This window comes from Anopheles coustani, chromosome 2, assembly GCF_943734705.1.
Source record: "Anopheles coustani chromosome 2, idAnoCousDA_361_x.2, whole genome shotgun sequence".
NCBI lineage: Eukaryota > Metazoa > Arthropoda > Insecta > Diptera > Culicidae > Anopheles > Anopheles coustani.
Window position 1 is genome coordinate 76,802,439 of NC_071289.1, and position 14,165 is coordinate 76,816,603.

At 44.7% G+C, this 14,165-nt stretch overlaps 2 protein-coding genes across 2 annotated transcripts; both read left to right on the plus strand.

Annotated features, from left to right (window-relative positions):
* Window positions 1–1,342: 1,342 nt before the first annotated feature.
* On the plus strand, window positions 1,343–2,229 carry LOC131265069 (angiopoietin-related protein 6-like). The gene is made up of 2 exons (XM_058267331.1): window positions 1,343–2,034; window positions 2,103–2,229. Exons 1-2 carry the CDS (start codon window positions 1,343–1,345, stop codon window positions 2,227–2,229), a joined length of 819 nt encoding a protein of 272 aa, XP_058123314.1.
* A 9,093-nt stretch (window positions 2,230–11,322) lies between these two features.
* Window positions 11,323–13,625, plus strand: LOC131266519 (EGFR adapter protein-like). The gene is made up of 3 exons (XM_058269070.1): window positions 11,323–11,639; window positions 11,721–12,341; window positions 12,409–13,625. The coding sequence occupies exons 1-3, from the start codon at window positions 11,328–11,330 to the stop codon at window positions 12,580–12,582; spliced, it is 1,107 nt and encodes a 368-aa protein (XP_058125053.1). The 5' UTR covers window positions 11,323–11,327; the 3' UTR covers window positions 12,583–13,625.
* The last annotated feature ends 540 nt before the right edge of the window (window positions 13,626–14,165 follow it).

Genomic DNA, 14,165 nt, shown 5'->3' on the forward strand with positions numbered 1-14,165 from the left:
ACTTTGGAAGTGTTATCCCCCGAGAAGGGGCTCAGTGTTCGCTCCGTGTACGATATGGTCTTTGGCTTTACTGAAAACCGGGCGCACTTTTCCCACGATTTTACATTGCTGGAGCGCGGCGGAAGATGTTTGCTGTGTCCCTTCCGCACGGAGCGCGATTTCATGAGCCATCTTCTGAAACCATTCTCGGTCGGCATTTGGTTGGTGTTAGGAACGACCTGTGTCCTCTGTCGCCTGCTTTGCCGACTGTTTCCGGCCAGTTTTCAGCACGATCTGATTGAGTTGGTATTCTTCGGTTCCGGGGGGTACCCACATCGGAGGCCGTTTCCAACGCGAATTGTGTCCTTTGGCGTTGTCCTGCTTGTATTCTTTCTCTCCGAGGCGTACAACGCCAAGATCATTTCGCTGATGTCGGTGGCGAAATACTATGAACGGCCGGAAACGGTGCAAGAGCTGAACCAATCCAAACTGCTGATCGCCAACCCGTTCTCGGACTCCAAACAGTTGGCCAACAATCTGCCTGGGAAGGTGCTTAGTAGGAAGCGAGCGAAGGAGCTGTATCAGCAGAGAAATGATGCGATGTTCGGAGAATATTGTACCGTCGAGCAGTGCCACATGGCGATGCTGTTCGCCATGGACGTTGTGGGTGAGCGCGGTTTCAGGCAGTATGTGATGCGTGAGATGGTGGAGGAAAAAGCTTTTACTCTCCAGCTGGCCAGGCACTCGCCTTTCTACGAAACGTTGGTGCGGTACCTGCTGTTATACTTCGAGAGCGGTATGTGGATGTTCCGGGTGGATGGATTACGGGACGAATTGAATGAAATGATCCTGACCGAAATCGTTCAGTTCGAAAGGGTCGTTTTCCACTTCGATGATCTGTTCTGCATCTGGGTGTTGATCATGGTCGGGTGGTGGATCAGTGTTGTTTGCTTCATTGGGGAGATTCTAATATTCTCCTTTAGGAAGAGGTGTTTAGTTAAAATCAAAGGACCTAAGAAATAATTCCTGAAACAAAATAATGAATAGACACGCAAAATAGAGCTAAAAATAAACACTGATTCTACGATTCATCATGGTTTGTAAGGTCCCTTTAATAGCCATTTCCTGCCCGAGGGCAGATGGTGAATCGTTATCAAAATACCCATTCGCTAGAATTACTAATATTCATCTACATATAATATATTTACAAACAAACTGCACGATCGCCGTACGTTCGTTTTGATAAGGTTTGCTTTCTGTGTGTTGCATAATGTGTCGCTGCCTATTCTGATCGATCTTGCTCTTGTTGTTGTCTACGATCAGTCAGTCCGTAGAATCGGCGGTAATCAGACATCTCTCCGAAATGGTCTTTCTAATAGTGTTGTTACTTTTAACCGTCGGTGGACTCACACCCGGCCAGTGTGGAAGTGAACCCAGCGCGGACATAAATGGATTCCAGTTCGAGTTGTTACTAACGCATATGGAAGAGCTTGAGGCACGCATGGAAGAACACCTGAACGCTGGCCTCAAAGTGCTGGAAAGAAACGTGATAGAGGCGTGCACGGAAAAAATGCAGCAGATCGTTAGTAGCCAAACGCGCCAGTTAGAGTACATTGTGAATCAACCGGCCATCTACCGCGAGGGCGGATGGTTCACCATCCAGCACCGCTTCGATGGGTCAGTGAATTTCTTCCGCAACTGGACTGAGTACAGGAACGGCTTCGGTGCCGTGCGCGGGGAGTTCTGGTTGGGATTGGAGAAGCTTCATCAGCGACTCCGCACCGGCACACACGAGCTGCTCGTGGTGCTGGAGGACTTCGATGGTTCGGTCGCCTATGCACACTACGGCGACTTTCGTGTCGGTAGTGAAGGGACGAAATATGCCCTCCAAAAGCTGGGAGAGTACACGGGCACGGCCGGGGACTCGCTGCGGCTGCACGAACACAAGCCGTTCTCGACATACGACGCGCGCAATGGCGACCTTTCGGGCTGGAACTGTGCTACCGAGCATGAGGGCGCTTGGTGGTTTAAGACGAATGGTGAATGCATCTTTAGGTATGGAAAAATGGCTAAAACTTTGAATTAGAAACAAAGCTTATTATTCGGGTTTTCTCTGTTTTCAGTCATTTGAATGGAAAGTATTCCAAAAAGCCGTTGGTAGCATACGAGATGGGTGTCCACTGGCACGACTTTCGTGGTGATCGATATTCACTTAAATCAACCAAGATGATGATTCGCCGAAGTAATTAAAGATCGTGCCATTAAAACATGTTAATTTAAAATAAAAACAAGCAAATTACATTGTAAAATAAACATGTTATTGTACATATCTTTGGAATGAGCAGCTTGAAGGCATTTATTTCTGCGACTTACGTACAGATAGCATTCCTTGGCACAATCGTACAATCGCTCTCCCAACCTTGCGCCCGTCGGAACCGGCTCGGGATTGGGCTTGGCATACCATTGGCGGCGATACACCTCGCTGGCAGCTGCCCTTCGGAACGCTCCGAACCTAACAGGCTTTAACGTGTCAAATGTTATTTTCCTCCCTGCTGTTCCCCCGCTTTTTTCTCCGTCCCGGTGGACTTCATGTACTTTAGCCCACCCCCTTTAGGACAACATTGGTGAAAAAAAAGAAACGAAGAACGATTGTCGAGCCCTTAAACAGCTTAACGCGACAGGAAGGCAACCGCCAGCCAGGTTGTCGAAGCGTGCAAAATGCCTTATATGAGCATTAGGCTCACATTAGAGCGCCTTAGCGTGGTCGCGCTAATCCCTCCGCCGTTTGTCGTTCCACGCCGGTGGGAATGTACTCGTGGCCTGACGTGTCGTTCCATTTATGAGGGCCTCTGCTGTCGATTTGGAAGTCAGTTCTTGAGCGAATATAGCATGCTAGGTTAACGCACTGTAAGGTGCGATGTGCAATTTAGAGTCCAGATGTGCCACAGTTTGTGTGCTACCAATTGGTAAAGGTAATTTCAAAATTGCGCAATACTCATATCTAATTTAAAATGTTATATTTGGCACTTTCCAATTTTTGAGCAGATTTAAAAAAGTTGTCATTTACAAAGTCTTGCTCGTTAAAATTTGGTATCTATAAAAAAAGAAAGAAATGGAATCGGTTAGGATAGTAGCAACTAGATAAAGCTCAATAAACCGAACTGGTTTGCAAAAGACACACCACCGGAACGTAATGAACTTTCGGTGGTTTAAAGGAACAACGGGTGGAAAAAACAATCGAATCACAAAATCCACCAGCTCCACAAAGGATCGACGCTTATCTCGGGTACGGTGCAACAGATAGTTCTATCGCAAACGACCACGTCCGGAAGCAATGAAAAGTGTACCTTGGTAGTGTGTGTGTGTGTTTTTTTTTTGTTATGGAACTGCAAGTGCATCTGGTGCAACCAGATTGAAAGGCGCGCATTTTGCGATAGGTGATGCTGGATAGGTCTCTTTACTTTATTTGTCTACTCCTCTTTGTCCCTCGATGGAACTGTTTCGTCGCACTCCCGTCAAACACTTCTTCATTGCGATTTTTTCGGTTTTTTTTACTAAAGACCCCAATGTAGTTTTTTTTTATTGAACAAAAGAGCATTTCGTTTGTGTTATATGCCTTAACTGTGCAGAAAAGATTTTTTGTTCCCAGTCTCATTGCAATTTCAATGATCTTCGACCTCGGATTAAACGAATGGATTGATATCGAGGTTTGCGGTGTGTGGACCTCTTCCTGCCACAAATGAATCCCCGCTCGGTGTGGACAAAGAGTACGAAACTGAATGAAACATATTGTTTTTTTTTGGGAGTGTATTTTTTGTTCACTTTTCCTACACTGTTACCGATGCTTTCGGTTTGGAAAACTTTCCCAAAACCATGCCAATTCCGATGCTGTCGTCGGTTTGTGGAACGGGTTGTTCCGTGTGGATTGCAAGCTTCGATACGATGCTCGATACACTATCACACCCCGTTAGTAGTACGGTTCCCGGTTCACTACAACAGTTTCCCAGTCCTCGGTGTGGCAGTAGTTTTTCCATTTTCGGGCTCTCCGCATCCAATTCCGCCGGTTATTGTACGAACCGATGGTACGGTCGGCGCGAGTGATTTGGACGTCGTCATTCAGATTTGCCGACAGTTCATTTATTGCAGTTTTCAAACGCATAAGTGCTCCACATGACTTGGCACGGTTTGTGGCGATTTTTGGCGTGCCAAAGGAAGAACTACGCGCTGTCGATCGTTCCCGAACGATGGTGGAGTGTTTTGTGTTTCGCAGGGAAGGAATGGGCAAAATTAAACTGTCGAATTTCAAATGCAGCATGTTTCAAACAACGGACCGTTTTTGATATGTATTTTGGAACATGAAATGCAACTCCCGCTAAATAATTTTTATAAAAAAGTTGTGAAACAATATCTAATGTGTTATTCCACTCACGGCGCAAATACATCGCGAGAGAATTCTTCTCAAAAGTGTTTATTGAAAAAGAAAACTCAACTGAAATGCTTAAAAAATGTAATGAAAAAACTAACAAGCGGAAATTTTCTTGCAATGGGAAACAACTCCGCAAAGTGTGAAAACATTCAAACAAACCACAAACAACCGAAAAGATCTAAGTATGAATCAAACATGGAATGTTTAAATATGTTTGGTTATCAGTGTTACTTTCCTTTCGAGAAAGAATTCCAATACGAAAGTGGAAAACAATTGAGAAATAAAAATAAAACTATCAAAGGGACGCCAAGAAAGGCGCGGCTGGAAAGAAATTTTGGTAAATCGAATTTTGAAAAAATATATTAATGCTTCGTACAGCGACCCCAATTGTCCCCATAAGGTACTTTGGTCATTTTGGTCCGAAAAGAGATATCAATTTTACGAAACTCCCGATACCAGTGGTAAACAATAGGTTCTTATTTTCCCCAGTTAGGCAATGGAAAAGTCTCACCCACATTCTACCAAAAACATCAATCCCACTTGTTTGTTTGGATGCCAATTTCATGCGTTTCCTGCGCGCATACCAAATGCGGAAAAACTTTAAAAACATTAATGTCGCTTTCGGGGGGAGGGGAACACTGAAACGGCATTAGGACGGCCTATCGAAGCAAATGTAATAATCTGGTCAAACTATGTTTACTTCCATTTACGGTTGTTATTCTCTCCATCTCTCTCCTCGCTTCCATTTATCCTGGGTGGGATTTGAATAGACAAACCTTTTTTTTTCCAAAAATATCCACTACACGCGTTCGCTCGCGCGCCATATTCGATTAATGCCCGATGCCCTTTTTCCTCCGAACAGTGCGTGTAAAACGCCTGCAGGTCCGGTGGATTTATGCCTCACTCCAGCGGGCAGGCCCATCCTCTTGCGGCCGGAGAGGGCATTGAATTCCAGACACGAAACCAGCTTCACCAGCCCGCAATAATGAACTGCACCCGGGAGAGAGTGCCTGGCCGGAACTGCCCACCCGACGAGGGCGATGGGTTTGGGTTTTCCCAAATCAGTTCGGCAGATTGAACCCCCGCTCGGGAGCGGGTGGGGGTGTAGAGGAAGATCAATAAAACACGCTGAAATGTACTCACGCCGATGAACTGCTGACGCTGCTCCGGCCTGCTCTCCAACCTCCGGTGGGGGTTCTTCCGAGGTGGGCTACGAATTCGAGTAGAACTTCCAACGCAGCAGAAGCAGGGACCGACACCAGGCACATAAATACGCACGCACGGCGGATCAAGCGGCTGTGCCGTGTTTGGATACGTGTTTATTTGGATATAAATCATTGCCGTCTGGAACGTGCGTTTTTAGCCGAGGCGTAGGGAAACGCGATCGCACCAGACAGCATAAAGCGTCTTCTAACTAAACTGTTTGCGCGGCAGGTTTTTGCTGACAGACGTGTGCGCGAAACATCGTCCTTACCGAGGGGGTGGAATGGGTGTAGCTTGGGAAAAAAATTAAGTAAGAAAATTACGTAAATTTTATTTCTAAAAATATTTTTTTATTGTGGTGAAATATGCTTTGTACGCAAGCATAAAAAATGCAAAACAATTATCATGTTCGTAGAAAATGCTGTTCATACAGTTTTAATTTCTCCGAATAGTCCATAACTACACCTTTGAAGCCGATGTGTTGAAGTCAAATATATTTTAATTTGTATGAAGTGATAAACGATACTCTCACTCGTCGTCAGTGTTCGTTTCGATTTTATTACAATCCACTCGTCCCGTTCACCGTGGCAACATGTGAGTCGTCGGAAAAAATGGAGGATGAAAAACCCACCCAGATACCGACACCCTCCATGCTCCCACCAGCCCTCCCCATCCCGTTAAGCAAACGTTGTTAGAGTACGTGTGCTGGTTGCCCGAATTCGATCACGTGTCGGAAACGGATCCCGTTCCCATACATGATCCCCGTTGGCCGTGAGTAAACGTTCGTCCTGACCATGCACGAAGCTCAACCGGATAGAATGGCATTCCGTAGATACAAGCGAAAAAGAAAAACCGTCAAACGGCAACGGGAGAAGTGGGTCGGGGTTCAGGGAAAAGCTAGTGAGAGACCACTGGTACGCATAAAAATATTTGAATTGAATCAATAATGCCAACGGAAAATTTCCCACCCCATCCCCACCAACACTTTGGAGGCAGGTTTCACGGAATTGCTTTTCCAATCGATTGACCCAACCATGGCCACCCAACCATCGCCCCACCCGTGCCACCCGAAAAAGGATGAATTATGAGTCGGATAGAAGGTGATGTTTTCATTGATGCGTTCAATGCGGGAGGGATGATTGAAATGGAGAGGATAACGCCAGAAGAAAAAAAACGCACTCCTCTCCCATATCCGGAACGTACTGAAGATACGCGGCTAAATCGCCGGTACGAGCGGCAGTAGATAACGGCAGATAAATCACGTACCCGGATTGTAATCAATTCGACAAAAGCACGCGGATGCGAAATTGCACCGCCGTGGCCGTGCGTGGATGATGTTTACCTTCCGCCGGGAAAGGTCTCGACACGGGTTGGGGGGGAAAAGCGCTAACAAAGCAGGAAGAGGATATGCAAATGTAGCCTCAATTGAAAATGGTGATCGAACGCAACGACGTGGTTTGTCTGTTTACATTCCGGTGGATTCCGGTAGAGGGTGGGGCTGGGGCGAGAGTTGAAAAAAGAAGGGTTAGTTTGTGAAACGATTATATTTGAGAAGCAGGAATCAATTTAGTTACATTTTAAAAACTGATGCATAACGATGTTTCGCGGAAAGCGATGGATTTATATTGAATGCGTTATTAAATGAAATTAAATAATTGCACGTTTATAATGATATCAGCATAGCGTAAATACTGAACCATCGTTTGTTCAATGCGTTTAGTTAGTGCATTTTTTTCTAGATACATACTCAGTAATTTTGTTTTAATAATATATGCATGTTTGATGATTCTAAACTTTTAGAAAATTATTAGATGAAGAAATAATGACCATTTCTTATTTACGACACTTCAGCAAGGTTACGTTTTAGAGATTGCTGCCTTTAAAAACCTTAACGAGTTCAGTATTTGTTGTTTTATCGAAACGTTTGCCAATCACGTGCAACAGTTTGCTTTTTGAAACGTTTGAAACACAAATTTAATTTGTACATCAATTGAAGTTTCTTTACCAATTTGTCAATCGCTTTTCCCAACGGAATCGCAAGGAACGGTCCGTCTTCTTTTACTCGGATGCTTTCCTTCGGTCATCCTGAATCCTTTTTATTATGCAAAAATATTCAAATCTGTAACTTCTGCTTTCCTTCCCAGTTCCCACACACAGATTTCGATGTGCGCTAGTGTCGTTGTGTCGTTCTCGTCGTCGTCAGCCGGCTGGTGGTCCTTGCTTTCGAGAATGGAAAAGCGTAGGTCAGTGCCGAAAAGTTTGCTGCAGAATATTTTGTCCACACACATTCCAGCATCTTGATCGTGCAGCATGGTGCCCCAGGAGGTGGTCCACTGTCAAGCTTTGTTTGTCGGTTCCCTTGCCCTTCCCTACGAACAGTCCCAGGGCGCACTACCAGACAGCGTTGTCCGATGCCGAAAGGAAACGTGTCAAATGTGTTCGGTCGTAATGCAGCATGTTCTCAGCATGGTCCTGCCAACTTCCACCGCACCAGAGGAACCCTTTGACTTTAACATCAACTTCCAACATCCTCTCTCTTTGTCAGGATGTTGTAGAGCACGGAATACCTTTATATCCTTTTTACCATTTCGTTTGCCAGTGGCTCTGTCGTCCAAAATGTCTCCCGAAAAAAAAACGAAGGCAAAAAAAAAAAAAGAAAAGCACCCCAAAAGCGACCTCGTTTAAGTGTTCCCCGGTGTTGATGGTTGGGGTAAATTTATTATCAAATTAATTTGATATCCTAAAACGCAGCATAAAAGCTCCGGATGGTAGAAAGAAGGGGAGGTCTGTCCAATTGAATCATCGGTGCATCAAGACAGTCCAACTTTTCGTCGGTGCACTTTTGTTGCCACTGTCAGAGCAGGAAGAGGGTAACTTCAAGGGGTAGGGGGAAACATTCATCTAACCGAGGAAACCAACCAACTAACTAACCCCGGCCAATAGTAAAAGTATGCTCCTTGTCTGGCGTGCCAAGGTAGCGGACTATTTATTGCGTCGCTTACGATGGACGCCAACGTGCTGAAGGAAGCTAAAGAAAACTTTAAATTAGTTTCCTTCATCCTTTTTTTTCTTTTCCACCGGTTTTCCTATTTTACCCAACAAGAAGGGAGGGATTCGAAAGCTTTCCCGACTAGAACGTGAACGAGGTAGAGGGATGAAGGTTAGATTATTTTTTATTTCCCTTTGGTTTTGTCTATATTTTCACCCAATAAAGCCATCACATTGTTTAAGAGCACCACCCCGGTGGATAGACGGAGGGAAATTGTTCCTGAAGCAGTTAGTTGGTTCTGCTGATACCGCAATTAGGTACATGATTCAATTTGTCCCTTTACCCAACGCTAGGGTTTATAAATCACGACACGCCAAGGGTCCTTCGCTGGGAAAGGTTGGAAACACGGCGTCATCAATTAGTCAAAATAATCAGCGAATTTTAAATGCAATACGAATGGTTGCTGGACGAGTGATGGAAGTGAATTTGATGGAATTTTCATCAAGCATCACAAAACAGACGACATTCGACGGCGAAGGCTCAAGTCGAGTGTCGGTTATCCTTTCGATATCTTGTTTTAATTAACGCTTCCCATGAATTCATCGGCAACCGATCGGAAACATGATTTTCACTCAATTTGACACCCGCCTTCCCGCAACGCAAATCGGGGTTGCCATTTGGGTCGCTATGGAAACGGCGCAGTCCAATGGCGGCTGCTGCTGATGCTGGCTAAGTAATGAAATTTACACGACGTTTGGCGCACGCTTTTGTCGGCCGAATAAATTAATACCATTAGCGTCTCGCCTCGACCAAAGACGAGTGGCCTGTAATTCAGATTCCATTCGGTGTTATTTCTCGCTCCTTTCCGCTCGTCGCGATCACTTTTCCTGTGCCGTTTGCGATGGAATGTCGGTTCGGTTTTCCCACCGGGCGCGCGAAATCGAGACTTACGCATTTTCCCAAACAAGATGGTCATCGCTCGCCGGAATACAAGAATCACTCGAAAACGAATGAAGCAGCTTTTCCGGCAAGTAGAATTCTTCGGAATTGCCTGTTAGAATAGTTTTCCCTCGGTGGGAAATGGAAGCTGACGGCTCCTCACGGTTTGTTGGTGGTTGATGGTTCTCGTTCGCACGCCGTCAGGATTCGTTTCGATTGCAATTCTATTTGCCAAAGAATGGCACGGGAATTTTCGTGCCCCAACAAATGATGGATGAATTAAATGGTGATCGATAATCGAAAACATCCCCACCTCCCCCATTCGGACAAATTGCAAGTTGAATTGTTTCGAAGCGAACATACAAATTAATTTATCTTTTCCGGCTTCTGGACTGATTGTTTGGGGTTGGAAAACTGAAATAAAATGTCATGGATGTTTATTTAATTTAAATATGATTTTAATCGATACAACGCAACCATATTGAACCCTTTGTTAATTCGTACGTTACATGAAAATACTTTCAATGCGCTTTACACGAAAGAAAACAATAACGACCAATTTACGCCCGGATCGTTCCGGTGAAGTAGCATTAATCCAATTAACGAAAGTGGTTCCGACGCACCGAATGTTGCCACCAGGAGTCATTTATATTAACCCATGCTAAGTGATTTTGTCAGCAGCTAATGAGCCCTCGGGAACTTGAACGTCCTTCCACCTTCTGCGGTCGATTCCTTTCCCCCTCTCCCACACACGTCTTGGTGGAGCTCGTTTTTCTACCCCGCCATCTACCGAGCTGATAAAGGGGCAAGTCGTTGGAGCCGTTCGGAATCGAAACGAAACTGGCCAAGGGTGTCGAAAGGGCCCAAATTCTACCGACTCCGAGAGTTTGTTTGTTTGTTTTGCCGTTCGAACCGGCGTCTCCCACCGACGAACACCGGTGCCGAGAGTATTTAGCACATTTACCCGTTTCCCGGCGGTGATTATGATTGATGAATCTGGAACTGGAACTCGGTATTGCACGTGCGCGTGCAGAGGAAATCGTTCGCCGACGGAAGCAGAAAGTCGGTATTACTAATGTGACTCTTAACATTGAAGGCCATTAGGTTCGTTCTCACGTTTCCAGCGGCAAGACTCGACATACGGTACTGTACAACGTTGAACGATCGGTAACAGTGAACGGTAAAATGAGATTAATTAAATAGAGAAAAGGATACTTTGGCCACAAGGATAAGGCCACAATCTGTAGTGTTTGGATTGATATGGACAACGTTGGAAATGGTTGTTGGAAATGTTGTTATTGATCAAGAGAATAGAGATCAATTTTTAGAGAGAGAAAATTGACTAACGGGTTTAGTTTATATTTTTGTTTCATTTCATATTTTTATTATTACCGATTTTCAGTTTGATCTTTATGTCGATTTAAATTGATTGAACCGTTGCTAGATCTCCTTCACTATTTATTGTATTTTACTAATGCGGTTATGTATTTGAAGCTTTATACAATTTTTCTACCTCGATTTTTTTCGAAATCATTAAAATATTAAATAAACTTTATATCAAAAAGTATGCCTTCAAATGAGACACTTTACTACTTATTGCTTCATCGACTAAATAAAAAGTTAAGGTGGTGATAAAACTAATTATTTGTATATAAAATTGTACATGTACTACTTGTTGCATATTGCTCTAAAATTAAATGCCATTCCATTTTTTTTTATTTCACAGGAGCACTTGAAATCAGAAAAAAAATCACGGATCGAACGAGTGATGTGCGAGTCAAATAGGACAAGATGAACTGCACCGCCATCAACAGCAACCAGATTGAAACGACACCGAACAACCATCCCCGGCTGATGGGGGGTATGGCCACGGCGACCCCACTCTCCAGCAACGCATCCCGCACGGCAAAGGCTACCATCTGTGGTGGACCGAACGGACCGTCGGGTCCAACCGGAGGCGGAGGATCCATCGGGACGACCGTGTTCTTCCACCGCACCACCAACAACCTGCTTGATGTGCCACGTACCGCCAACAGCTCCGAGGAAGAAAACTCCCCAACGGAACTAAACACCTGCCGCAAGCTAACCGAGAAGCCCCCGTTGGTCAGTACCTGAACGTTTAGTGTCCCAGCCTTTCCTAGCTATTGCTCTAGCAGTGTCCCTTCTGTGTGTGTGTGTTTACAGGTGAAACGACTAACGATGGGTATCCTCCGGACGGCCGAGGACAGCAGACCGCTGGTGCACAGCTCGTCCTCACCCTCGAGCTCATCCAGCTCTTCACAGACGATCTCCGATGGGTACGTGAACGAAGGTATCTGCGCCGACACGGCCGAAACATCCCTCTCCACCACCGTGTTTACCACCAGCAAGATCTCCGCCCCGAACGGAACGTCTCCTAGCATGTCAATCCCAACGACCACAACGACGACGGCGATGGGCGTGACGAGTCGAAACCCGCTCTCGCCGGGAACGTCTTTCGGCCACGGTTCCATCCTGCACGATGTCGGCGGACCACGGTACAATCACACGGCAACGACGCTACTCTACCCGCCGGCCGTTCCCATCCGGAACGACAGTCTCAGCCTCAAGGAGCAGCACGAGCTGAAGGGTGCACCCTGGTTCCAGGCGGGCATACCGCGCGAAATTTCCCTCGAAGTCCTATCGCGCCAGAATCCGGGCGCATTTCTCGTACGCCAGAGCACGACAAAGCCGGGCTGTTTCGCGCTCTCACTTCGTGTTCCACCGCCGGCACCCAAAGTAGCGCACTACCTAATACTGAGGACGATACGGGGGTACAAGATTAAGGTAGGACATATCTCCCCGGGTAGAATAAAAGCACACTCCTTCAAAATACATCGTTCTTCTTCCGTAGGGCTTCACGAAGGAATTCACCTCACTCCGGGCGCTCATCACACATCATTCCGTTATGCCGGAGTTGCTTCCGGTTCCGCTAGCGTTGCCACGACCACCACAGATCGTCCACCGTCAGGAGGACCCGGAGACGTACGGTTCGCTGAACGACTTCCAGAACATGATCACCGAGTAGTAGGGATTGTTCTTTCCTGAGTTAAGACCACAACACGATCGCAATCTGTTCCTGATTATTGTTTATAACGATCAAAGCTAGGACGCCGGCGAGTAAGACGATCGCTTCTATTTATTTAATCTACCGTTAACGGGTTTCTGATTCTGTTCAGATAAATTTGTTCACTACTAGCAGAAAAGGGAAACTTGCTTTTCGTTCAAAACGTACCTTGACGATTGGATTAAAATGGTTTTTCGTAAGGATCAGCTATAAAGGTATCGAAATACTCGTACAAGAAGTTCAGAAAAAAACACTTGGAGAACACGTGTTTGGATGCTGTTTTCGTAGATATGATTTTCCTATGAAATGCTCTGGAAAGCATACTCGTGTGTAAACTAATCCAGAAAAAATAGGGGAAAAATGATATTAAGTAATGATAGCGAAATATCGGAACATCGTTGCAGAGGGTCAAAGATCGGGAACTGATCGTTCGATGTGCGAGCAAATGTATAGAAACAAAATTTCACACTAGTCAGTGCTCTTGAAAAAGCAGCTTAAAAACACACTCAACAACTGCTTTAACGGAATGAGAAGAAGGGGAAAAAATAAACGGCGAACAAATTACAAAGGTAAACCTTGTGATGGAAATAAAGAAAAACGAAAGGGCAAGTTTAGATAAAATATACATCATTGATAAAAATAACAGAGGATCATTTGAACAACAAGTCAAACCGCGTCGCTGTAGAACGTTTGATGAAACAATTAAATTGGTAAAACATACAAGTTTAATCAAATGTAATAACAATTCAAATCTAAACAAAAAACACCAGCAAAACAATTAATAATGTGAAGGAAAATACCAAAAACTTAACCGACCGGACAGTAACCGGTAGGACGAGTACATTGTATTATTTAAAGTGTAGTTTAATTTCTCTATAGTAACGATCGTAGTAAGCTTCAATTTTCTAAGTAGAGAATTCGTTCAATTCAGCATCGTTGATATGACGATTTCGAGTTGTTTGATCCTTTTTGAAATTCTTGAGTACGTCGCGTTTTGCTTCCGCTTTCCCGCGTAGGAGGAATTATTGTCAATCACAATTTCTTAAGCCTTTAACATGCACGCGTTTCATTTTTTTTTTTTTTGTTATGCTATTTAGTTGCTAATACAATTTCCTGTTCCAACTGCCCTAAAGCTAAAAGCACGGATTTTGTAAATATAAAATGGTGGTTCGTGAGATCTTTTGTTTTTTTTTTCATTTTAAACGCGTACCAAGTTGAAATACACTTTCGGAAGACATGAAATATGTTAATCCACTAACTCGTAGATCATTTTAGAACAATTGTTTTCTTCGCTCACGCTCGTAAGTCAACCGACAGGGCGACAAGTAATGCAGGAAACGGGCTTTGGATAAAACAATAAAATACATGCGAATGTTATGGCGGTAGCAAAGTGATACGATGCTTCTAATGTCATGCAAAATTAGAGGGAATTTATGTTCTGCAATCATCAACTTTTTCCGACACCTCCCTGCAATACATTACGCCCTGTATGATTTTCGGATTTAGGTTCCGTCAACGCTAGGGGGTAATGAGGAAATGGTACA